The 24,669-nt window shown below is 38.4% G+C and overlaps 9 protein-coding genes across 16 annotated transcripts; 5 read left to right on the forward strand and 4 right to left on the reverse strand.

Moving 5' to 3' along the window:
* Positions 1–1,159: 1,159 nt before the first annotated feature.
* Positions 1,160–2,480, reverse strand: LOC116922843 (peptide methionine sulfoxide reductase). The gene is made up of 7 exons (XM_032929299.2): positions 2,461–2,480; positions 2,241–2,362; positions 2,100–2,175; positions 1,919–2,033; positions 1,722–1,858; positions 1,523–1,655; positions 1,160–1,459 (listed from the first exon to the last, which is right to left on the reverse strand). Exons 1-7 carry the CDS (start codon positions 2,478–2,480, stop codon positions 1,361–1,363), a joined length of 702 nt encoding a protein of 233 aa, XP_032785190.2. The 3' UTR covers positions 1,160–1,360.
* Positions 2,481–3,730: 1,250 nt separating this feature from the next.
* On the forward strand, positions 3,731–5,485 carry LOC116916738 (reticulocalbin-2). 4 transcript variants are annotated; one of them, XR_004390731.2, is made up of 4 exons: positions 3,731–4,606; positions 4,670–4,784; positions 4,991–5,114; positions 5,189–5,331. XR_004390731.2 is itself a non-coding variant. In XM_032922084.2 (3 exons), exons 1-3 carry the CDS (start codon positions 3,733–3,735, stop codon positions 5,358–5,360), a joined length of 1,161 nt encoding a protein of 386 aa, XP_032777975.2. In that variant the 5' UTR covers position 3,732; the 3' UTR covers positions 5,361–5,485. The 4 variants fall into 4 exon arrangements, 2 of the variants coding, with proteins under 2 accessions (XP_032777975.2, XP_032777966.2); XR_004390732.2 differs by lacking the exon at positions 5,189–5,331 and having other exon boundaries at positions 4,670–4,892; XM_032922084.2 differs by lacking the exon at positions 4,991–5,114 and having other exon boundaries at positions 3,732–4,606; positions 5,189–5,485.
* A 130-nt stretch (positions 5,486–5,615) lies between these two features.
* Positions 5,616–7,365, reverse strand: LOC116916687 (autophagy-related protein 13). The gene has a single exon (XM_032922002.2). The coding sequence runs from the start codon at positions 7,042–7,044 to the stop codon at positions 5,680–5,682; it is 1,365 nt and encodes a 454-aa protein (XP_032777893.1). The 5' UTR covers positions 7,045–7,365; the 3' UTR covers positions 5,616–5,679.
* Positions 7,366–7,539: 174 nt separating this feature from the next.
* Positions 7,540–8,809, forward strand: LOC116916804 (guanylate kinase). Of its 3 annotated transcripts, none has more exons than XM_032922155.2 (4): positions 7,540–7,700; positions 8,030–8,318; positions 8,382–8,605; positions 8,665–8,809. In XM_032922155.2, exons 2-4 carry the CDS (start codon positions 8,050–8,052, stop codon positions 8,772–8,774), a joined length of 603 nt encoding a protein of 200 aa, XP_032778046.1. In that variant the 5' UTR covers positions 7,540–7,700; positions 8,030–8,049; the 3' UTR covers positions 8,775–8,809. The 3 variants fall into 3 exon arrangements, with proteins under 3 accessions (XP_032778046.1, XP_032778044.1, XP_032778045.1); XM_032922153.2 differs by having other exon boundaries at positions 7,545–7,963; XM_032922154.2 differs by having other exon boundaries at positions 7,547–7,744.
* On the reverse strand, positions 8,323–11,323 carry LOC116916839. 2 transcript variants are annotated; one of them, XR_006647155.1, is made up of 5 exons: positions 10,020–11,323; positions 9,136–9,942; positions 8,957–9,070; positions 8,796–8,899; positions 8,323–8,719 (listed from the first exon to the last, which is right to left on the reverse strand). XR_006647155.1 is itself a non-coding variant. In XM_045174599.1 (3 exons), the coding sequence occupies exons 1-3, from the start codon at positions 9,238–9,240 to the stop codon at positions 8,801–8,803; spliced, it is 318 nt and encodes a 105-aa protein (XP_045030534.1). In that variant the 5' UTR covers positions 9,241–10,001; the 3' UTR covers positions 8,323–8,800. The 2 variants fall into 2 exon arrangements, 1 of the variants encoding a protein (XP_045030534.1); XM_045174599.1 differs by lacking the exon at positions 10,020–11,323 and having other exon boundaries at positions 8,323–8,899; positions 9,136–10,001.
* Positions 11,324–11,536: 213 nt separating this feature from the next.
* LOC116916718 (tubulin beta chain) lies at positions 11,537–13,522 on the forward strand. Its single transcript, XM_032922052.2, has 3 exons — positions 11,537–11,702; positions 11,956–12,291; positions 12,352–13,522. Exons 1-3 carry the CDS (start codon positions 11,646–11,648, stop codon positions 13,300–13,302), a joined length of 1,344 nt encoding a protein of 447 aa, XP_032777943.1. The 5' UTR covers positions 11,537–11,645; the 3' UTR covers positions 13,303–13,522.
* A 1,921-nt stretch (positions 13,523–15,443) lies between these two features.
* Positions 15,444–17,483, forward strand: LOC116916776 (GDP-mannose 4,6 dehydratase). 2 transcript variants are annotated; one of them, XM_032922137.2, is made up of 6 exons: positions 15,444–15,600; positions 16,166–16,601; positions 16,688–16,920; positions 16,987–17,202; positions 17,266–17,334; positions 17,404–17,483. In XM_032922137.2, exons 1-6 carry the CDS (start codon positions 15,556–15,558, stop codon positions 17,464–17,466), a joined length of 1,062 nt encoding a protein of 353 aa, XP_032778028.1. In that variant the 5' UTR covers positions 15,444–15,555; the 3' UTR covers positions 17,467–17,483. The 2 variants fall into 2 exon arrangements, with proteins under 2 accessions (XP_032778028.1, XP_032778019.2); XM_032922128.2 differs by lacking the exon at positions 15,444–15,600 and adding an exon at positions 15,939–16,105.
* Positions 17,484–17,748: 265 nt separating this feature from the next.
* Positions 17,749–21,460, forward strand: LOC123472674 (forkhead box protein L1-like). The gene is made up of 2 exons (XM_045174594.1): positions 17,749–20,381; positions 20,461–21,460. The coding sequence occupies exons 1-2, from the start codon at positions 20,190–20,192 to the stop codon at positions 20,956–20,958; spliced, it is 690 nt and encodes a 229-aa protein (XP_045030529.1). The 5' UTR covers positions 17,749–20,189; the 3' UTR covers positions 20,959–21,460.
* Positions 21,421–24,665, reverse strand: LOC116916693 (tRNA-dihydrouridine(20) synthase [NAD(P)+]-like). The gene is given in 9 exon segments (XM_032922016.2): positions 21,421–21,892; positions 22,963–23,068; positions 23,132–23,232; positions 23,235–23,336; positions 23,338–23,485; positions 23,553–23,840; positions 23,903–24,235; positions 24,300–24,438; positions 24,503–24,665. Coding segments are annotated over 8 exon segments (1,359 nt in total). The 5' UTR covers positions 24,663–24,665; the 3' UTR covers positions 21,421–21,892; positions 22,963–22,980.
* Positions 24,666–24,669: the final 4 nt, after the last annotated feature.

Genomic DNA, 24,669 nt, shown 5'->3' on the forward strand with positions numbered 1-24,669 from the left:
CAAGCAAACGCAGTAATCTCCACAATCCTGATGCTATTGTCGTAGATTTCAACTAAAGGGTAGGAATCTTGCTCCATAAGACTTGCTAATTCCCATTCTAACTTCCAACTTTAGCAATAAACGTTGTTCTATTAATCACGTATTCTGTACTTTGTAACTTTAATTTGCGTTTAGATAAACAACGAAGTTTTGTCAGTTATTTAAAAAGAGAGGAAAATGTGCTTAGCTTGAGCGGAAGATTCCGAGACAGTTCATGTAGTTTCAAGTACCAACGCCAATGTTCGCTTTTGTGGGAATCATTTTCCGGTAGTCAAAAATTTGGCAGTGGTAACTGGTAACTGTAACACTTTCTCCGAACGATTCGAAGAAAAAAAAAATTTAATAAATCTTAAATTTTATCGAACAATGTGCGACAAATGTGGTCACGCGTAGAGAATTAATTGCCTTTACAAGAGAAATATCATTTCTCCACGCAGTAGGAAATTTTCTCCGTACACGCATTTGCCGACCTATGATTCCTTCGCCTAGTAGTCTTACTTCCGTGGATGATGTCCGCACAAAAGTAACATGACTATCAAGATGGATTTAATTTTTTGTCTGGTGTGGTTTCTATCAAATGTCATCTTAGCTGTAGGAATACCGCACACATCAGAGGAAAAAATAGAAGAAAGTTGGAGTTGGCTTTCTGGTGGCATTTCCTTCTTCATTACTGGAGTCCTAATTAATATAATTATGATCCTGCTCTTGTGTATCGCATGCAACATTGCAGAGAACTTGCATAAGAGGGAATCGGGCCAAATCACGAACAACGCTCTATAAGAAAACCTCACGCACGAAATACAATCTGGAAGATGTTTTGCTTAAAGGCTGAGATAATATCAGTGGTCTTGCATATTAATCCGTCATATTTAACTCACAGAAATAAAAGTTTGTGAAAAAAAAAAAATACATGTCGAAGTTCATTCAACTTATTACTTACCCGAATTACGAACTCCTCAACGTTCAACACGATCTTATGCTGAAATTTGTAGTTCTTCCGGAATACGGAAAGATGCTTTTGTAGCGAATCTTAATTAATCATTAGAGAAAACGTAAATCCAACAAAACTGTATAAAATACAATTTTCAGGTATTATTTATAAATAGAAGGGAAAAGAATATTTAAATGACCCAGTCATTATGTATTCTTAATTGTTGAAATTGTGACTGAAATCAGAACTGCGAAAACCTTCAACGAGCAGAAACTTGAGAACAAGGTAATTCTGCTCGAATCATACGCACTTCTTCAGCAAATTTCGAGCAAAAGATGTATATGACGTAACTAGTGTGGTATAACAGTAAGATTTGAAAAACAATGCATACTAACAATTAACACGACTTCCATTTTGCATTGCGCGTCTTATGTAGTCTGCGATTTTATCATCAAGATGCAAACTAGGCAATTCCGCTTCAAAGTTTGCCTATAAAGTAAAATGCATTTACATACATATCGGGGATATCGCCATAATATGGAAGGGATTTACCAGAGTTCCGTAGCCGCCAATGTAGCCATTCAGACGACTTGCAACGTATGAATGGTTCAGTTCAGGACCTGGCTCAATATCTAAAGCGTTCATGAGCCATGGGTGCTGTTGCAACAAATATTTCTGGTGATAGCTGGAAATTTTATAACACAAAAGAAAATAAAACTGACAATCTCTTTATCTGTGGACAGAGCATTACTCTTCGGCTTCATAGAAAGTAGAGCCCTTCAAAATTTGTGTTTGAACTGGCTTTGTTAAGGTCTTTTGCGCATTTTCCAATGATTCCATCGCTAAACGTTTTTGTTCTTCATTGTGGTAAAAAACAGCAGACATGTACTAAAGGATTACTAACTATTAAACTAATCAAAAATTTCAATCTACTAGATTTTGACCAACCTGTCTTGTACACTTCTGTGTAGAATCATGGTTTTTCCAAAACATACTTAGCAAGTTGGAATAATTGGTTTTGGTTGGATCGTACACAACTTCCGTAGTTTCAGTATGGTCTCCACTATAAAAATTGCCGGACGACTAATAATATTTCTCATTAAATCTGAAAAAAATTTCTTTTACATACAGACTCCTATATGTTGGGTTAGGCTTGGTGCCCCCACTGAATCCTACGCGAGTACGGATCACACCTGAGGCACAACCTATAACATACAGATCAAATCAATAATAGGTATTCATTCATTCATAACAAGTAAATTTACCAAATTGTGCCTCAGGAAACCAAAATCAAGACATTCCAAATGATGCTGTTTCAGTTGAAATTTCACCGCTTTCAGCAACCATCTGTGATGCAGGCATTTTGCTAGAAGTAGTTTTAAGAGGACTGCCCTATTAATTAATTCAAAACTGTTGTTTCAGTACTGAATTTTAACACAATAAAACCAACAGAACTTTGGAAATATGCTTAAATACAAGTGTTATTATACAATCTTGTGATGTGTTGCATTTAACAACTGCCTCCCAAAAATCCTAATATACCACAACCAATGTGAATGTTATGTGCTTGTGATGTGTATCAATTGAAATTTCCTTCCACAATAGCAAAATCAAACAATCCTTTTGTCTCATTTTATACTATACGTAATAAATGTGAATAAGTCAGTAAATTTATTGTATGTCGACTTACGTACTGACATTGCTTATGTAACTAACTAGTTATGTAACAAATTATGCAACCCTTCAAGCGGCCAAAACTTTCCGTTCGCATCAGGGAATCACTGACGTGAAGAATGACAAACTTGATTAAATTCAAAGCAAAATAAAGCATGATAAAAGGGAAAATATTTACCGAGAAGAACAGCTTTTTGAAAAATACTCGAGATGATATCATATGTACGCGTTTGTAGTGCGCAGAACACACTACGCAGAAATTTTCAACACAATTTCTACTTGTTAGACAAAATATCGAGGATGTGACGTTGCCAGATCGGAACCAGATAACTCTAGTTAAAATAAAATAAACAATTAAACACTTGATGACTTGAACAGCTCATTCTGTCATTCATCTGCTCATAATTTATAAATAATAACAGAGCTATAGAAAAACTGTTTCAGAAACATTGTTTCTATTGGTAGGCTTGCTGACCTAGCACTAGTAGTCCGGTACACTGTACACAGTAACACCTAATAAAACTTCAAAAAATACCACAAAAGCCACCGTTTTGAGGATCTAAAAGCCCCAAAAAAATATATTTTAAGCAAGCTGTTGACGAAATTGACAAAAGCACAAACAATATAAATTTCACCAAAGAGTATTAGGCCGGGGTAAGATATAAATGAGAATAATGAACGAATCTGCCGTCTTTGCGGTTTAAATTAAACCTTGAAAAGCATAATGGTTTTGGCGCGTAATATTTAATATGGTACGACCATGAGGTGACATTCTACATTTCGAGAAAACTAGAAACTACTGATTTCACAAAAAAAAAAATGCGCTTTCAAATAAAATAATAATAAATACTTGAAAAGAGTAAACTAAGACCCTAGAAAGTAGTAGGAAGCCCTACCCTATGTCATGTTTTCATGTACGCCATTTTTACAAAATATGTTATTTAGTAAAATTTCAATAAATGTGTTCTCTAGTTTTAATATTACACCAATAATAAATATTTTAAATCATGTAGTGAAATATACATTAAATTTATTAATTTTTTTTTCTTTCAATTTTTACGGCTGCGGCTACATCTGGCCCTACATACATGTTTGTTTCTCTCATGTCCCTCTACCCCAACAGTCTGTCTTTTCCATTACGTACCCTGAAGGCTAGCGGCATTTGGCTGCCAAACCACCTCGTATTTTTTCTGAAAAACACAGATATACAACTTGTGCTTCGAAAATCAAACCTTTGGGAATTACGAACATTCATCTTCACGTATTACAAGATGTATGTGTCTCTATTTTCAGTTGTAATTTTTACTTTTAGCCTTTGTGCACAGTCAAATGCAAGCCCTCACAGCCACAAACATGGAACAGAACGAGAAGTAGATGGAGCATATAGTCCGAGGGATCATTCTCACTATGGAGGGGAAGACCACAATGTTGAATTTGATCATGAGGCTATCTTGGGTAGTACACAAGAAGCAGAAGAATTTGACCATTTGCCTCCAGAAGAAGCAAAAAAGAGATTAGCTGTATTGCTTACAAAAATGGATGTGGATAGCAATAAAGAAATCACTACCACAGAGCTGAAGCAATGGATTCTCAGGTCTTTCAAATCACTTTCAGAAGAAGAATCTCGAGAAAAGCTGGCTGAAGTTGACTTAAACAAGGACAATCAAGTAACATGGAATGAGTACAAATCTGAAACTTATGGCGTAGATGATGAAGTTGAAGATGGAATTTTTTCCGGACAAGAGCATGTTGAAGAAAAGGCACTAATGAAAAATGACAAAGAACTCTTTCAAACAGCTGACATGAATAATGATGGAATATTAAATTCTGAAGAATTTTTAGCATTTACCCATCCAGAAGAAGCACCTCACATGCTGGAAGTAATTCTTAGACAAACACTTAATGAAAAAGATGTTAACAAGGATGGCTTTATAGACTTTCAAGAATATATTGGAGATCGAGGTACCCAATGCTTATATACTGTCTGCATGTTACCTATTTATTCACCTTGAAAGGCAATCTTAGATTCAGATGTCGAAGTAGCGAAACAAAAAGAGATGTTTGAATCTGAGTTCGACACTAATGGGGACGGACATTTAGATTCCATCGAATTTAAGCGATGGGTAGCCCCCAGTAACGAGTAAGTGATGCTGCCCTACTTGCGGTAATGCAAAATGAAAGGCCAAGACCGAGAATGCGACTTACATCTTGCCCCGGCTTTTTATCTTACGACGTCTTTACTTCACTTGTTAGTCGTAATTAGATGGTTTTCGTTAGCTGTTCATTTGTACAAACATTTATATTTTCTCTTGAATGACACATCGTTCTCATTTAAAATTGTCTCAGGGCAAACAAAAGACAAGGCGTGGTTAATTGCCGAAAAGGAAAAATTTGATCACGAGCTGGACTCTGACGCAGATGGGCGTTTGGGTGCTAGGGAAATCATCGGTTGGGTCTTACCAAGCACTGAGTAAGCCTTACTTCTTGAGTCTTGGCCTTTCTCTAATTTGGGATTCTTACTAATTTTGAGAAATAAATTTCTAGGGAGATTGCTGGTGAAGAGGTTGAACACCTTTTTGCGTCAGCTGATGACGACCATGATGGTTTGCTATCCTTCGAAGAGATTCTCGAACACCATGACGTTTTCGTAGGATCCGAAGCGACAGACTACGGAGATCATCTCAATAACATCCATCGTTTTCAAGACGAACTTTAACAAAAGAAGAGGATAAAAAATGCCATTAGCTATGGATGAAATGGATAACGTTATTTTGCATACCTAATTTATTACTAACCTTCTCCATCGAGACGAACCTTGGATAATTCATGGCTATTTTAAGCCAAAAAAAATTTCGGTTCCTCTTGAAAATACAACTCATATGTACTGTGTGTCAACTGCAAATTTAGTCTAGTATTCCGTGTACTTTTTGCTTATTGCCTTTCGTCTCGTAATAAATAGGAAGATAAAAAATCGTTTTCCCAGCAATATATTGGTTAGCCATATCAATGTACACATTTTATACAGATGGAGTTCACTATTTTCCACTCTCATCAGAATCTATGCACAACGACTGTACGAGGTCGTCATAGCCTTCGAGGTCTTTTTCGAATTGTTCAAGTTGAGAACCGATTTCATGGGTTGCGATGCCACTTGAGCGATTAAAAGATTGCAGGGAGACGGGAGCTGATTGACATTCACGGAAGAAGGCACCGACATCGTGGGATGAGTCTCCTTCGGCAAATGGTGTTTTCAGCGACTCAACCATAACGAATTCGTCACTAGTGCTGACGGGCCCTGTAGAGATATTCGTCTGATTAGCGTTTTCGGTTACATCGATATCTTTTGGAGGAACCAGAGCCGAACCACCAGTGACTAGAGGACGCTGCTCGTTTTCTTTTTTTACATCTTTTAAGCTCTTGATTTTCATAAACGTGGGTAATGGCAATTCCGGTAACACGAACTCAGCAGATAGGTTACGCCGAGCGGAAGATGGATCAGCAAATGCACCAAACTTGGGTCCGTCATCAAAGGAGTATCGGTTTTGCTGCAGTAAATTTTGATACTCTGCTACTTTGTTGCCTGGTGGAGAATTCACAAACAACCTACATGCATCTTGACTCTCGTCTGATGCTACGGGCTCGCTTCCGCTACTACTTTCTCCTCCTCTGTCTCCTTTGTGGTGGGCTGCTCGGCAGAGCCGTGGACTGTATTGATCACTAATGAAATGCTGATCGAAATGGTCACTTTTCACCAACATTGCTCCGTCCTTCGGTGATAGGGCTAGTTGCGTGCGATAGCTCAACACGACGCTGTATAAACCGATGGGTGTGTCAACTTGACCGATGGTACAGTTTTTGGTTGACGCTCCCAATCCATGGGGTTCGCCACAAAACACACGATAGCATAAAACGAAACTGTCAGCCCCTTGACGACCCGAGAGTTTATACGCCGGAGTAATCCTACTGACAGATATAATTGACTTCAGCAACAAAGACATTCTGCTGTAAACAGCATAAGAAACACGATTAAATGGTTCTGAAGTCTCATTAACTGAGAGGCACCAATTTTCCAGGATCAAGGAGTCACCTTCAACAGTTTTCAGGGATATTTCTACACACAGAGGTGGGCTTCCAATGGTGAGAAGCTGCCCTTTTAGTGCTTTCCTGGTTTCTATGCCAACTTCCGGGATATCTTCGATCCCTAGATTGAACCAATCTGATGGAGATGGATGAGCTTTGCAAGGGGTGCAAACTTTTTCCCCAAGTCTTGATTGTACAATGACTTGCACCATTTTTTGGCTTAAAAATTTACCAAATCTCTCCATATCTTTTTGTTCTTGAGGTGTTAATCCAACAGGAGCCACACCAGATGTTTGATAACTCATGGTGGCAGTAGCCATTACTTAAAGCTTAATTTTAGTGGTAGACAGGTATTCAAACTTCCGCAAATTTAAAACTATCTTTAGATGTTTTATCTTTACGTTTGATTTTCAAGGAGTTTCTTGAAGGACACACTTGTTGTTATTTCCACCCTTGTTATCTTGAAATGGCAGACACATTTTGTCATAAGCAACTGCAGTACGTATAAACACAACATACAGGTAAACAACTGTCACTTTCTTGCTTTTTTCCGAAAAACCCAAGGAAAATGATTCACGAGATTGTGTGAACCTAACAATTTTGTGTGAAATCTGCGGACGACACGTACACGGAGGGAAGGGTAAAATTTTGCGTTGCCAAACTGTTAGTATATCATTTAGTTGCCAAATGAGTTTTAAAAAAGTTAATCACTTTATGTAATGATTTTTTATTGCTTGCGCTAATACTTTCTAAATTTTTATTCAGGTTATTAATTGGAGCGTCCTAATTAAAAAACCATGGCATAATTTCAAGCTGTTACCGCCAAACTTGCCACGTGGGCACTTTGACATTTTAAAAGCGTCGTGTCTTCCCTTCTACCAGTTATTTTATTTGTAATTTAATGTAGTATTTGTAGACCTTGGGTTGATTAAAGTCCAATCACTGCATTCTTAGTTTATTTATCGTACCGATTTAGGTAAACAAACTGTATTCATAATTGCGCCTTCTTCAAGATGTTAGGTACAAAGTACTGGGTGCTTTTCTTTTGTTGCTTGCCTTCTCGAATTCTATCTTAAATTGCACTCGGCTCTCGTTACACACTAAACCCGTTTCGTTCAACTCCATCCTCACGAACCTTGCATGTCTTCCGGATAATGTGTATTGTCGGCTTTCCTCCAATTAAAAGAATCAATGCCATCAATAGAGACTGTATCCTCTTTCGTTGCTTAGCAACTTCCTGTAATGGCTAACACAACTCTTACTATAAATGGGATGCTTTGTATAATAATGTCATTTCTCTTCTAGATTTCATTCGAAAGATAGCCATGGCTCCTGCCATTTCTTCTTTGGGTCCACGTCCACTAGTCTTTTGTGGTCCGTCTGGATCAGGAAAATCTACACTTATTAAGCAAATCATGAATGATTTCAAAGGTGTGTTTGGATTTTCTGTATCCCATACTACAAGATCTCCTAGACCTGGTGAAATTGATGGGAAAGACTACCATTATGTGTCAAAGGAAGTTATGGAAAAAGGAATATCCAATGGAGAATTCATTGAATCAGCTACCTTCTCTGGTAACCTGTATGGTACAAGGTAATATGAAGAATACTTTTGTATTGTATCATTATATCTAACAAATGCTACTTAATTCGGAAGTAAAAAAGCAGTAGAGGATGTACAACGAAGCAATAAAATATGCATTTTGGACATTGATACCCAAGGTGTCAAGCTGATAAAACAGACATCTCTTAATCCTGTTTTCATTTTCATGAAGCCTCCTTCAATGGAAGTTTTAGAGCAAAGACTTAGGGGAAGAAACACTGAAAGTGAAGAGAGTCTCCACAAACGACTTATAACAGCAAAAGCTGAGATGGAATATGGTATATCATGTTTAAAGTTTTTGTTCACCATTTGTTTAAAGTGTCTGCTTACTCTTCAGGAAGTGACCCTAATAATTTTGACATTGTAATTGTGAATGACAAGCTTGATAAAGCCTATCAGGAATTGAAAGAATTTTTGATGCCATTAATTCAGGAAGTTAATAAATAGGAAAAATGCAAAGAACAATACAATTTTTAGAGATCTGTTGGACTTCTCAAGGTATTACTATGATTTTTAAGCATTTCATCCAATGTTCTTTGTTTTCTCTGCATTTTGGTTTTTTCCATAATAATCTAAAAAAAAAAATAAATTATTTAATGTTTTAAATTCTGATTCCAAGAATACACTACCTGGTGAGCTTCTATAACATGTTTACTGGCAATGGCCCGTTTCTTTTCCATCAGTGCATTGAGAGTGGCCAGCTTTGCAAGTTGCTTCATGTGAGCATAATAGCTCAACGTAAACTAATAAAATCATTCATTAGCTGATGTTCAAATCATGTTTTTAATCAATGGTAAGTCTTTATTACAAATATGAACAGTTTGTTCCCCATTTTCAGCCTTGGTATACGGGTCAGTTTTTCAAGAAGCTTTTTCTTAAGTTTAGATGACAATACTTTGCGCGTATCGACCATTATGTTACGACTTTTCGTTTAAAGTTGAAACAATTTGTTCAAAATATTTTGAAAAATTTGAGCAGTTAAACTTGACAAATTACGTAATTGTATTTTCAGATTAATTCTGACTGCAAGTTTGAGCTTTCAAAAGTACTACCTAATTTACAAACGGTCAACAGCAATTCCACAAACAGACAGACGGTGATGCCACCTGGAGTTGGAAATCGTAAATCAAAGTTTAAAATTACAGCTGAATGAAAGAAAATGTCAAAATTATTTAATGGGAATCATATTTCCTTTTTAAAATCTTTTGAATGTTATTCTATAGTATAAAAAACATAGGACTGATACGTTTTTTTAAATAAACATTTTTTTTCTTTCTATTTTTTTTTTTTGGGGGGGGGGAGGGGAAGGGCTAAGTTATTCGTTATTGGAAAGTTGCTATAAAAAGTAATACATCCTATGGTTGCTAATAGCAACCACTGTTCCGACTAAATAAAACAAATACATCAGATTTGGAATAAGAAATTATAAAAAAAAATAATAAATTAGGTTCAAGAGAAACTTTTTGTATGGAAGCATCCAGATGGAGTAGAAATTCACTGCTGTTTGTATCCACCATGACCACCAACCACCACAAGCACTCAGTGGTGAAAATGGAAAACTAATCGCCAAGCGATGATTTACGTATTATTACCCCTTGGATTGTTACGAACGTATCTTTGATGTTGCCATGCGATTCAACAATATGACTGAAGAATTTATCACCAAAACCAATGAGATAAACATAGTCCTACCTTCAGACTAATCAACTGAAAGCAAATCGTCTTTAGGTTTAGTTGAATTGGATGATTCTGTAGATCTGCATGGGGTACAACATTAAGTAGAGAAATTCGATTTTTGAATGGTACAACCTCTAGTCCTCTACCGGATCTACTCAACTTCTCCCTGTAAATGGTGTGTTAAATTAATGGTGATAGTATAGTCAAGTAGGCCATTACTTGCCAGACAGAAATATCATCAATCAAGAATCAATTGTGCAAATAGTAATCCCTTTATCTCTTGTGGCTCTTTTATCAGTTGGCCAACGATCAGTACCAATATGTTAATAAAACTGCATGGCATCCCCCTACATCTTCTAAAGTTTAAGGTTAAAGCAAAATTGGATTTAATTTTTAGCTTTTGTTTAAATATTAGTAAGACCTAACGGTTTGAGATGAATTACAGTATTAAAAATGTCGTTCTATGTTTACTCCAAAACAATCTATCACGATCTTGCAATCGTAATTGACGGTTGACGATCTTTAAAAAAAAAAAAAAAAGTTGCAAATGTTTGGAAAAATTCTAATTGTTGAAATATAAAAACTTATATCCGGTGCTATCTTCTATGATGACAGCTCGTCACACTTTGAATCTTTGATATTCCCGCCGTTAGATGGTCTTAGTGGGCGTGAAAGAAAGAGATTCTTCTTCCTTCCTTTCAATCGTAACTTCTGAATAAGTCTTAAAAAATAGGCATGGTCTATGCAATAAGTCTTTAACTCTTGAGCAATGTGACCTTCAATAGTCTTTGCACACAACACACTGTTCGACAGCACCATAAAAATTCGATGACGTAGGATAACCGTTTTTTTTTTCACAAGTTTTACCATGTCGAAATTTCACCAATATTGCCATGAGTTTGACGAGTACGGGATTGATGGCATACTGTTTGAAAGACAATAGTCCCTTTGTACTGTGATAGCGTGACCAGAGTTTCATTGCATGTTTTTTCTACCACAAACCTGCATTGCGCTTGGCTGTTGTTTTTTTTTTCGCCATCAAACGAAAGGCTTTTTCAGACAAGAAAAAAAAGAATAAAGGAATCAGAGCATTCAAGCACACAGAAAAGTCATGATGCCATATACTCAAAGAGCAGAATACTGTTTTGCAAAATAAACAATAATTGTACCTTTTTACATTTTGAGTTGTAGACAGTAAATATTGCAGATGTTCAGAAAAAAAATTCACCGTTGTGCCAATTTTCTATCGATACGGGATATCGATAGCCGAAAACGACACACTGCTTCGAGAACAAATGGAACCTGGAAAAAAGTTATATCTGATAAATTGTTATGAAATTTCGAAAATAAATTTTAAATCGTATGGTTTCCAAGCAAATAAAATGTAAAATTGTGTTTTTTTTTCTTTTTTTTGTTGTTGAAGTTGAAGGGCGTGTAAATTCAATGTGGCGAGTTTGCCAGATTTCGTTACACTACAGTCTCGCTAGCTAGCCCCCGGCTACCACTACCAGATCGGAAGGTATATATACCACCCCATGTCGTGTTACTCACGATATCGACGACGAAAGTTAAAGCGAGTACTACCGAAGTACGCACTGTTCGCTGCAGTCCCACCCATTCCTCTTAAACAAACTTGTCAAAATGCGTGAGATCGTCCACATCCAAGTCGGCCAGTGTGGAAATCAAATTGGTGCCAAGGTAAATATAAGTTTTCTTGTTTTAGTTTTATATAGTCTTTTTCTCCAGTATAATGATAGCTGTCAACCAGTTCCGCTCGCTATTGAGCCGGTTTCTGGGGGGCCATGCTATCATTGTCTAGGGCAAGACACACCCTTACTCCCTTTAAACATAAAATCTAAGTTAGTTATGGTAGGCATTGTCTCGTAAGCATCATATTTGATCTGTCATATTTCTTTGTAATAATTGCCTTCTTATAATTACTGAACTTTAGTTCTGGGAGATCATCTCTGATGAACATGGAATTCAGCCCAATGGTGTATACCAAGGCGAGTCTGAACTGCAGCTAGAGAGGATTGATGTCTACTACAATGAGGCCAGTGGTGGGAAATATGTTCCAAGAGCAGTTCTTGTTGATTTGGAACCAGGTACCATGGACTCAGTTCGTTCTAGTCCTTATGGCCAAATCTTCAGGCCTGACAACTTCGTGTTTGGTCAATCTGGTGCTGGCAACAACTGGGCCAAGGGACACTATACTGAAGGGGCTGAATTAGTTGACTCTGTTCTTGATGTTGTCAGGAAGGAAGCAGAAGGATGTGACTGCCTTCAGGTATCTACAGTTTCTTTTCCTATTAATGCAAAACTGATTTTGTTTTCTGTTTTTTTTTAGGGATTTCAGTTAACTCACTCTTTGGGGGGTGGTACTGGATCTGGCATGGGAACCCTCTTGATCTCCAAAATTCGTGAAGAATACCCCGATCGTATCATGAACACGTTCTCCGTGGTTCCGTCTCCGAAGGTTTCTGACACGGTTGTTGAGCCTTACAACGCAACTCTTTCTGTCCACCAGCTAGTTGAGAACACGGATGAAACGTACTGCATTGACAACGAGGCTCTGTATGATATCTGCTTCCGAACGCTCAAACTAACCACGCCCACTTATGGCGATCTCAACCACCTTGTCTCGCTTACCATGTCGGGTGTGACAACTTGCCTCCGTTTCCCAGGCCAACTCAATGCCGATCTTCGAAAATTGGCCGTCAACATGGTCCCTTTCCCTCGTCTGCACTTTTTCATGCCTGGTTTCGCTCCGCTGACTTCCCGTGGCTCGCAACAATACCGCGCCCTTACTGTTCCAGAACTCACTCAGCAAATGTTTGATGCCAAAAACATGATGGCCGCTTGTGATCCTCGTCATGGCCGTTATCTAACCGTAGCTTCCATCTTCCGTGGCCGCATGTCCATGAAGGAAGTTGACGAGCAGATGCTAAACATTCAGAACAAAAATTCGTCCTATTTTGTCGAATGGATTCCCAACAATGTCAAGACAGCCGTTTGCGACATTCCTCCGCGTGGTTTGAAAATGGCGGCGACTTTCATAGGCAACTCGACAGCTATTCAAGAGCTGTTCAAACGCATTTCGGAGCAATTTTCGGCAATGTTCCGTCGTAAGGCTTTCCTCCATTGGTACACTGGTGAAGGCATGGACGAAATGGAGTTCACTGAAGCTGAATCCAACATGAACGATCTCGTTTCGGAGTACCAGCAGTATCAAGAAGCTACGGCTGACGATGAGGCGGATTTTGAGGAAGATCCCGATGCCGAAGCTGACAATGCTTAAATTGCTTGAAAGCTGTTGTTAACTGTTAAACTTCTTCGCCCTTTTCCTCAGACTCCTTTATTTATTTTCCAACTGAAGCTATCGATCTGCTCCTCGCCCTACCACTCCTTTATTATATACAAATCCGAAATTCCTATTACCAAGTCCTTTCGCTTTGTTTGTGCATTCAGTAAGGCCTGCCCTCTTGCTTTCAGACAATACAATTGCAGAAATACCGCAATATTTCCATTCAATATGAATTTAACCATCTACATGGAAAATTAGAAAATACTACGTTTCAGTGAAGTCGGTCTGGAAAGTTCGTCGGATGTGTGTAAATTTCCAGTAATAGCTGGCAGACTGGAACGGCATCCATGTTTGCCATTTCCTGTCAAAGCCCTTGAGCATCTCGTGTTTTATCTATTTGCTGGTAGCCCTAGTTCTACCGGACACTGTACGTTGTTTTTGTTTTTGAAGGTACGGATGTGTGGTATTATTGCAGGTGCGGTCATGTTATGAACAGGTGAACCAATCACAAAGGTTGCATCATGACGTGTACTCCACCTATGCACAGTACACATCACCGCCCGTTCCTCGTACTTGATGTGAAACTATGCGTATCTGGTCAACAATTTTTAATTAATTCCTGTACTTTCTAAAAGATATTATCAGACGAAGGGTAGAAGCGGAACTTCCGGTCGTTCCGCTTGGAGAACACGTAGAATAAGTGTAATAATTTCGTCACAGGGGTATAGTTTCATATATTCGTTGATGTTACTGTACTAAGCTATTGCTGACTTTACTGAGGAACCAAAATATACCTAAATAATTTATTACTTTTAATATAATGCAAATCTAAGAATTGTGCTGTATATGAGGTCGATAATTCATGTCAGTGCGTACCATTTTACTTGCATATTTGACGTGCTTTACATGACGGTGGGTATTTATGTTCTGCCAGAAAAATGGCATGCCACAGATCTTCTACTTTTTTGTATTCAAAAATAAACGATTGAAAGATTTACAATTTTTTCTCAAAGTAAAATGCGGTAACTGAGAAGACATCAATTTCAAAATGTAAAGTTCTTAGCAACCAACCATTTACCACACTCCTTTGTAACAAAATATTTTCAACAACACAGTCATTTTATGGATAAAGGGATGGATGAACGTGTAATTTCCTCGTTGCTTCTATGCCGACTTCTGATTACGAATGCTACCATCTATGAAACGTGCTAAGAATCTCGAGAGTTGTTAAGAAACTAACGCTAGAGCCTGCTAAAGTTTATTTTGTTTGAAAGAGAGGCAAACCATTTTAAAACGAATTGCAGATAACTCCCTTTCCCCGTATTCTTAAACGATCGATTGGCAAGAATTACCTGACTATTGGGATTTGTTTTGCAACTCCCTTTATCCATTCAGCAACAAATTTTCAAGAAAATGTTCTACATATTCCTTCGGCCATTGCTAGCTTCCCATGAGGGTAGGAAGATCACTACCCTTCCTGCCAAAAAGTTGTCTGTGTTTAAGTAAGTCTAACAATATCGGGAACATGTATGAAGAAGAATATCTATAGACCGCATTTCCTTCTGTCAAGCAAAACGTAAAAGAAGACAACATCTGCGCGAGTAGGACATAATAAGTTATAATTTTGAACATGAAGATTTAATTGTCAGGTGGCATGACGAAGCCATCTGTCTAGAAATTTGCTGACGTGGTCTGTTCTGAAAGCAGAAAAAACTAAATGTTACGTTTTCCTAATGTAATACGGAGAAAAACACTCAGGTGCAGAATATCCTTTTCACAGCGATATTTTCCAACGTTTAAGGTAATGCCTCCCTGTACGTAGGTTTGGGCACAAAATTCGGAATGCTTTTAATCGTTTCTACGCAGGGTGTACAACACAACTATAATACACCCCCTATGTTGGTGATGAATTTCAAGACGTCGAAAAATATCGTCACGTCTTAGCAACATTTAAGCTGAAGAAGAAAGTGGAGTCATGGTCGGTCATTCAAACAAGAATGTGTTCAGTGACCCCAGGCTTGAATCTTGGGAATCTTCAAAGACAATCAAGCCAAACTGAAAGTAGCCACGTTCGTCTATAGAGGCTATGGTAGAGACGACCCATCTGTTGTTTCACCTGCATAAAAGATCTGTTTAGTCCGACAGCAGAGTTAGTCAGACGAAAGATTTCCAAGCAAGTTGTCGTGCTCCGTATCAGTAAGCCCTAATTCAAGCTCTTACTCTCTTAGTATTGATATCGATATTGATATGGCGGAACGGAAAGTCGCTCTTCTTTCTGGGTGTACTGGCCAGGTAAAAAATTAACGTGTTTCTTTAAAATATTTTTCTACTCATTTTGCCTAACTTTTACGTGTCGCATTGTCTCTGGCGTCGCATGCCACGTAGTCAAAAAATTACGTATCCCTCTTAGTTTCCGCGGCAACCGTCCGTTTCCATTCGGTATTTTTAAACACAATTTGCCTATCGCATGTAGACTACTGTACGAAAGATGCTGAAAACGCCACCGGCTAAATTTGAAAAAAAAAACAAGCTTCCGCAATTCTATAGGAAATCTGTAAACACTTAATCAAGAAATAGTAGTGCGCTTGGGCGTTTTCTCTCGCAATTTTCCCGAAACTGATTGCCCACTGCCATCATCTGGCAATGCCGTTCTGATTTGACAGTTGGAATGTTGGACGTCGCCTGTGATATTTTTAAACTTTAGTCCTTAGCACGAATCATTTCGTACCAGTTTTTAGTCATGGCTTGTCCAATGGTCGATAAGAAGATAGCATTAATTACTGGAATCACTGGCCAGGTTAATTGACTGTACAACATAACAAAATAATTAAATTCAAGAATTTTTTACTTCCTGCAGGATGGGTCTTATTTGGCTGAATTTCTCCTGGCAAAAGGTTATCAGGTTCATGGGATTTTGAGAAGATCTAGCTCATTCAACACGGGTAGAATTCAACACCTCTATGCCGATACGAATGCTCATCGTGAAGGATCAATGCACCTACATTATGGTGACTTGACTGACAGTTCTTGTCTAGTCAAGATTATTGCAGAAGTCAAACCAACTGAAATATACAATCTGGGTGCCCAGAGCCACGTAAAAGTTTCTTTTGATTTGGCTGAATATACAGCCAATGTTGATGCATTGGGAACTCTACGAATTCTTGATGCAGTCCGTACTTGTGGTCTGGAGAAATCTGTTAAATTCTACCAAGCTTCTACCTCAGAACTCTACGGAAAAGTGCAAGAGGTACCTCAAAATGAGAAAACTCCATTTTACCCTAGATCTCCATATGGTAAGTAACAAACATAACACCCTGTAATTTTCTTAAATAAAATATTTCAACATTTGCACCAATTTTCAAAAAATTTTACTTACCAGGTGTGGCGAAGTTGTATGCTTACTGGATTGTAACCAATTATCGAGAAGCTTATAACATGTTTGCTTGCAATGGCATCCTTTTCAATCACGAAAGTCCTCGTCGCGGTGAAACTTTCGTAACCAGGAAGATCACTCGTTCAGTCGCCAAAATCGCACTAGGTCAGATGGAACATTTTGAACTGGGAAATCTTGACTCCAAAAGAGACTGGGGTCATGCCAGGGATTATGTTGAAGTATGTAACTGATAAAAAACTAACAGGGTATTTGAAAAAAACACTGAGATATTCCGCTTTCTTAAGGCCATGTGGCTAATGCTACAACAAGAAAATCCAGAAGATTTCGTCATATCGACAGGAGAGATGCACAGCGTACGAGAATTTGTCGAAATGTCCTTCGGTCACATCAAGAAAACTATTAGGTGGGAAGGAACAGCAGAAGATGAAGTTGGTATCGAAGTGGAATCAGGAAAAATTCGAGTCAAGATAAATAAAAAGTATTATCGTCCCACGGAAGTTGTAAGTACCTTGTCTCAAGCTGGAAAATAAAATTCCAATTATTTACATTATATTCATCAATAGGATCTACTTTTGGGCGATTCTTCCAAAGCAAGCAAAGTTCTTGGTTGGAAACCTAGCGTGTCGTTCCCTGTAATTCGACTATTCTGTATTAATGATGCTTTACCGTCTTACTTTAATATTTTATCCTTTACCTTGTAGGATTTGGTGAAAGACATGATGGAATCTGACTTGGAACTGATGAGGAAGAATCCAGGAGCTTGATCCTAGCCATACAACAAACAAAAATTACCGGTCAATTTGAAATACAATCATTCCGTGTGTGGGTGGATTTCGGGGCATGAAAATATTTTTAAGCACTTCGTTACTAAGTATTAACCAGTCCAAGTGCAATAAAAATGATTGAAAAGTACAGTAGAAGTTTACCCGAATTTATTTTAGATGTATTCGTCGAAACTGATTGTTCATTTTGGTCTGCTTCGGCGTTGTATATAATTCCAGAAGTGTTCTTTTGTCAGGACTCACAATCTACCATACGCAAACATCATCTATACCGTGACGAGATTAACATAAGATGTTGTCAGGAAATTCACGACTTTTTCGTCCCAAAACATTTGACATCGTATACTTCTGAGAGGAAAACAGATATAATTTGACGTTATCAGAATAAGGAACCTGTTCAAATCGGACACTATTGAAGATGCCGCCTTCTCTGAAAAAAAAAATCCTATTAAAATTTGTGAGATTACACCTCACACTAGTAAAGTTTTAAGTTACTAGTACTCGGCCAAACGAACTGTAACCAAAAACATTAAGGAAACGGACTAGAGAAGCCCTTCAAAGATATTTCATAAAGAATAATCAAATATTTTTTTACTTCAACATTAAAGCATTAAAGTAACACTGAAAGAAAAGCTTATTCAGCTATGAGGCAATAAACAGTGTTTTACTAGACGGTGCCCGCGTACTCTGTCATCATAGATAAGCACATTTTCTGCTTTTCTGTTAGTTTGCATTTGATTGCAATGAGATAAGTCGAAAATGTTTAAAACTGCGCCTTTTGTGTGACTATTGTTGCAAGCTCTTCGTTAATACTAGAGATTCTATGGAGTTGTGTATATGTGAATTGTGCATATACTTTCAGAGCTTTAGCGATTTGCCAGCTGATTGAATCCTGGATGGGGGTCTTGGTTGTGTACACAGAACATTGGTTATGTACACACAGAGGCACACACAGATGCGTGGTATAGGGAGCGGCAAAATACAGTGGTGTTTTCAAACCAAACAGACAGCAAGTTGGAAAATAAACATCTTGGTCCCTCTTTGACGTCTTGCTCTCTTTTTCTTCACGTACCTTCTCTAAGTTGTGGCCCTCATTCAGTCATTCTTTGATGCAACAGCACACCCCTTGTTTGGTTTCGATCGACCAAAGTTCTCTTCAAACGTGCTGTAATAGACGACCGTATATACAATGAAATAACCTTGAATCCGAAAATGTTAAATAGACGATAGATTTGCTGTCTATCAATTCTCGATTAATTACCAACGAATTCGCTTCCGACGGTGACAACATAACTTCGATGAACAAACAGAAGGGTTAAATGCAAATGTCAGTTACGGAGGATAGACAATTTTGTTTGTTTACAGTCTTGGTAACGCAGAGAAAGGAGAAAGAAGAGGACAAGTTGGAGAGAAGTAGTAGCGTCAGGCTCCACTGGCTTCTGCAATGTTTATCTTCGTTGGAACAATCACAACAAATAAACTTGGACGTCTTTCTCTTTTTCCATCCCCGTCTCTTCTGTTTAGTGCTATTATTCCCTCCCACAGCATAGCAGCAGCAACGGCTGCGTCAGTCTCAAATTCTACAGTCCTTGTTTTGTGGGTGGCCTAACTTGCTCTGCTGACGAAAATTTACTAATAAAGAGAGGGTCGGTCTCTAAATTCTCTTTCTGTTGTTCCAACTCTAAATGTGTTTTCAACAATTTCTTGCTCTTCCTGCATTTTAGATTTTGTGTTAACAAGCTTTTGTCAACATGAAGCACGACTTACCATCCGCTGGAAGGTATCATACCGATTGTAGATTTATTATTTTCCCCGTTTATCTTTTTCCTTCAAAGCTTTCCTCTTGATTTACGTTGTGTGCCGATAACGGGTTGCTTCATCAGTTAATTAGGACAACTTTAGAAAGATAACGAAAAAAAGAAATGACTGTTGTTTTTTCTTCAACGGCGTGGGCGGTCACAAATAGTATTGGCAGTTATGTACCAACGTGTTGCTTTTGTTCTCACTCGTTTCCAGACTCCGGTGTGTTTTGTTGACGATGGAGATGCTGCTGCCAACAAGCAATCACTTTTCCCATCCCCTTTCATTTAGACTTCTTTCTCTTACAGATCGGAGGAAGAAAGCTGTTTCGGAAGGAGGGGCTACATGTTGACACACGCCCAGTGTCTCTCGAACCTGCTTTTTTTCTTTATATTTTTTTTCCCGAACAGCCGATGCCGCCGCAGTTGCTTCCGTCGAGGTCGATTCACATGACGCTTGAACCATTCAAAGTACAGTCCACTGTTGTTGATTTCTTCGGTTTGACACAGAATTGAAAACAAAATTGACTGATAATTAGAGGGTCCAGATTCCATTGGAACACAGGTAGGCGTAATATGTCCGTCAGCGTTAGTGGTCTTGGCTGGGAAGCACGTGAATCCATCGTGATTCAATGATTTTTGGGCTTTCCGCGTTTGTTTAATTTGTTCGGACTTTGTTATTGTTGTTTTTATTTTATTTTTTCCTTCTTTTCTTTTTCTTTTTTTTTTTTTAAGTCGTTTTGTGAACGGGGTGCCAGTATCTTATCAGCTCGGATGTGCTTATTGTTGAGTGACTTCATCAGGCGTGATACTAAAGCTCCTAGGGGAATTTTTATTTTTTTCGTTCGTGACCAACATTAAGGTTGTCGCGATCATTTGCGTTCCATTCTTCTGGTAACCAACATTATGGATGGTTCATCTGCCACTTCACAGCAAATCTTGATGGACTACTTTCGGATTCCGAGTAATCCATCTACATGGATGCCTCAACAACATTTTGGATCATATAGTCCCTTCAGTCGTTACCTCTGGTCAGCGGCCGAAGGTTACCCGGCATTGGAATTAATTCCATCAGCAGCCGCAACAGAAAAACCACCGGTATTGCCTGTGAAATTATTAATTTAAATATGTTGACATTAATAAATTCAGTAAAAAATTCGTAATTTATCTTACATAGTACTCCTACATCGCCCTCATCGCTATGGCCATCCAATCGGCTTCAGACAAAAAAATCACATTAAATGGAATATATCAGTTCATCATGGACCGGTTTCCCTACTATCGAGAAAACCGCCAAGGATGGCAAAATTCCATAAGACACAATTTGAGTTTAAATGATTGTTTCATCAAAGTACCGAGGGAGAAAGGTCGGCCGGGAAAAGGTGCATTTTGGACTCTGGACCCGGGATGTTATGACATGTTTGAACATGGAAACTATCGACGTCGAAAGCGAAAACCAAGGACGATCCATCAAACATCCATCCAACCAGTAACGCCACAACATGAACAGCAGTCTCAGCTGAATCGGCGCGAGGACAAATTTGTTTTCAGTATTGAAAATATTCTACGGCCAGATCCGTTGCCTGGTCAAAAGGAACCAATCGCGCATCTGCCGCTCGGCTCCTGCTATACAGGCCAGCTTGTCAATCATCGGTTCGTCAACTCATTAACGTAGTTAGTAATAGGAAGTAGTAGCGACGGAAAAAGGGGGTGAAAAATGCAAACTACATCTTTTTCATTCGTTTTTTTTTCTGTGTGCAACTTCAGACCAATTAAAGCAACTTTAATTGGTGTAGTAGGCTCTATATTTATGTACATCTTGCGACGTGCTATTCATTAGCGACTAATTAAAAATGTCTGCATTTCTCTCCCCCTTTTTCCAAGTATTTCTCTCTATTTGATTTCATTTCTGAAATATACAAGCAACCGTTATGATATGTATTGGTGTACGATGAGGAAGAAGAAAAACCGGTGAAGCTTATTTGGTGCCTTTGATTTCTACAACTTGTCAATTCGTTAGCAATTTTTCCCTTTGTTGTCGTATGGTCTCTATCTTTGTTTCTTGATTGTTTGAAAAAAATCCTTGTGACTGATTGTTTTAGATTATATAATGAACTCGTCATCATGTCTCTCTTGCTTCAAGGGGAAAGAGTCAATACATTTGATTGCCAATCAAACGGACTTCGAACATTCCATCATAGCACATAATGTGTAACGTGAACGTAAACACGACTGCCAATGTCAAGAATAAAAAACGGGCATTATGTGTGCTTCCCTCCCCCCTTACCAAAGTCTCAAATAATAAATATATGAAAAACAATTAACATCTAAGTGTTACGCCATTTAGTTCAAAAAGATTATAAGCCAACGAGGGGGGAATGTGAGAAGATTGGCTTGCCCTAACTAATCGGATTGCACGCAGTGTAGTGTGGCTAGTGTAGCTACATGAATCTGAGGTGTATCCACAAGAGAAAGAGGAAGAGAAAAAGAACACGTGAGAAAAGTGACGCGGTTACCGCCACCGACATGTTTTGATGGGTCGATACCAGACGCATTTCCGCGGCGAGTTTCCAGGGTCCGCGTCGGCACAGGCTCCCCCGCTCCTGCTCCTGAGGCAAACAAATATACAAAGCTTAGTAGACAGTATAACACACATCTTCAGAAAAAGAAAAACCAGCCCTTCGCTACCCTTGCCTTTCTCTATCTCTTCGTATAGGTTTAGTTAGCAAACGGAGTTAAACAAGGCGTTTGAGTTAACGAGCTGGCGTCGACAGATCAACAAACACCGACATTCCGCGCTGCGAAAAACAGGAAAAATCCCCTTCATAGTATTTACGTTCATCTTAAGCGGCGATTAGCTAACGCATTTATTTCCTAGAAACAACTTATTTTCTTTTAAATATCTTCAAATTTGATGAATGTCATTGACAAGATGAAGCCATCTATATTTTTTTTTGGAACCGCAAATCGCATTTTCTATCACTGGTGTCAAAAAGAGAATGGCCGCTGTTATCACTGTTTATGTGTAAAGCCACATGCTACTGGTTTGTTTAGTGTACGGTCATCGCTCGATGTCCCACATCTGCCTCTACAATTGTATATAAACCACTGAGCCGATGCCTTCGATGTTTCGCTACCGCACATTAAGCTTGTTTTCCAAATGACGACGATCGATTTTAAACATTTTCTCCACCTTTACAAGCAGCCGGTCAAAAACAAACATTTTCCGCGATTGAATTCTGAGAGACTCTACTTTTAGTTCCAAAATAAAACACCGCAAATAGTGTCTGATCCGAAAGCAGTACATCAACATTTAACAGAAAGATAAGATCGTTTCGACTTTGTTTGACATTTACATGTTTGCCTAGCGCGTCAATGTGGAGTAAACCCGCTTTGCGTCATGCAAATATAAAACAATTGGACATTATTGACACATGCATTGCAGCACACACAAGAGATATTGATTGCACTTATCTCTGTTTAATGGAACAGGTCAAGTTTCGAGTGTCTACCAGGATATAACCGGCTCAGTTATTCTACAGCGTTGCTATCTGAGGTTAGAAGATATATTTCTTTTACAGGGAAAACCCTTGGGTGAGGGGAAATGCAATTTTTTTTTCCTTATGCGTTTTTAAATCCAATGTTTATCATAAAGAAAGAGGGAGTAAATGTCACTTACTTTTTGAGTTGAAGCAAGTCATTCTATGACATCGGCTGGTAATAAATTCAGGGCGTGCAAACAAGCCAGTGCTGCTGCCTGCTCGCTAGAACGTTTATTTTTTTCCCTGTTCGATAAGAGAAAATTTAGTACAAGTGCTATGTAGCTCCTAAAACAATTTTGTGATTACAAATAACGGTTGGCGTATTCTTTGCCTTCCACGACGACAGTTGAAAAAAATAGCTTATCCACTTGCTCAGACCGATAGAGAGGAAGCTTACTATGTTGGGCGCTTTGTTAGCATGTTCATGTAGCACTGTCTTAGGAAGAATATGCTTTTGGTATGGCTTTCGAAGGGGAATCATCACTTTGATGACATCGTCATTTTCGCAAACTCCGACTAAAGAATGTCGATTCAGTTTTAGCCCTTTTATGCGCTGGCTCAAGATGACCCATGCTCGGTAACGTCATCTGTAGTTTGAGAGACAGATTTTTGAATTCTTCCTGTTTTTTCTTATAATAATCCAGAAGGCCCCAAATTTTACTGGTTAAAAAAGAAAAATTTTTATTTTGAGAACACACAATTTTTTGGAGAGGAAAAGGAAACTTACTAGATTTCTTCCTCTGTTTTTGAGTCCAGTAAGCGCTTCCCCATAGGAGTTTCTTGAAGATCTCTAAGCATCATTTGCACGCAATATTTGGTGTTGGTAAAGACATTGTCATATTCGATGCAAAGCCTCAGGTATTCTGGGATCACTTCATCTAGCGACAACTTTCCCTCTTTACGGAAAATAGAGCTGTTATACTGAGCTGCTCGGGCAATCATCACACTGGATGCACCCGTTGCCGTCCGAAACCTTAACACGTGCTCGTAACTGTCAATTTCCTTGGAACCTCCACTGACAAAATCCAACAAACAATTAATTGTATGCCAAGATGATAAATTGGCTCAAGACCTTACTTTGCAATAACAGGAATACTCAAGTCATGTGCTATTTTTTTTATGGCTTCATTATTATTTGGATGTTGTGGCCTCTCTTCTTTGGTTCTGCCATGTACTGCTATAGCTGCCACACCACAACTTTGAATGGTCCTAGCAAGATCCATTGTTTCTTCTATGTTAGGCAACAGCCGTATTTTGCATGTTACTGGAATTGCAATGTTTGACACCAAACTTGTTAAAATATCCTTGACTTTGTCTGGCTGCTTCAGAAGAGCAGCACCCATTCCTCCTTTTATAGAGAATTCTTTCGGACAACCCATGTTAACATCAAAGCCAGCTACATCCTTTTCTCTAAAGTTACAAATGGGTTGTTAATGGCAAAAAGTACCAACAAATCACATATCATTCTATTTACACAATCTTTGCAACTTTAACCGCAAGTTCAGGGTCACTTGTTCCTACTTGAAAAACCACATAACTGGATTCTTCATTACAAGTTCTAAACACCACACTTCCATCAAACTCATCTATGAAATCAATAGTTCCAAGAATATCTGTGGACAAAATACATCAAAATAAAAAACTAGGGTAACGGTTTCTTTCGTAAATTATTCTTACCGTTTACAACGCGTTTCGTCCTCACCATCTTCTTGTCTACTATTTCCTCAGTATAAACAATGTCTGCCCCGTACCTTAACGCCAATAGCCGTAAAGGCAAAGTACCCATACGGACCATAGGTGCTAGAATTATCTTATCGACATAACTTAAGCAACTCATTTTCGAT

The sequence above is a fragment of the Daphnia magna genome, linkage group LG1, assembly GCF_020631705.1.
Source record: "Daphnia magna isolate NIES linkage group LG1, ASM2063170v1.1, whole genome shotgun sequence".
NCBI lineage: Eukaryota > Metazoa > Arthropoda > Branchiopoda > Diplostraca > Daphniidae > Daphnia > Daphnia magna.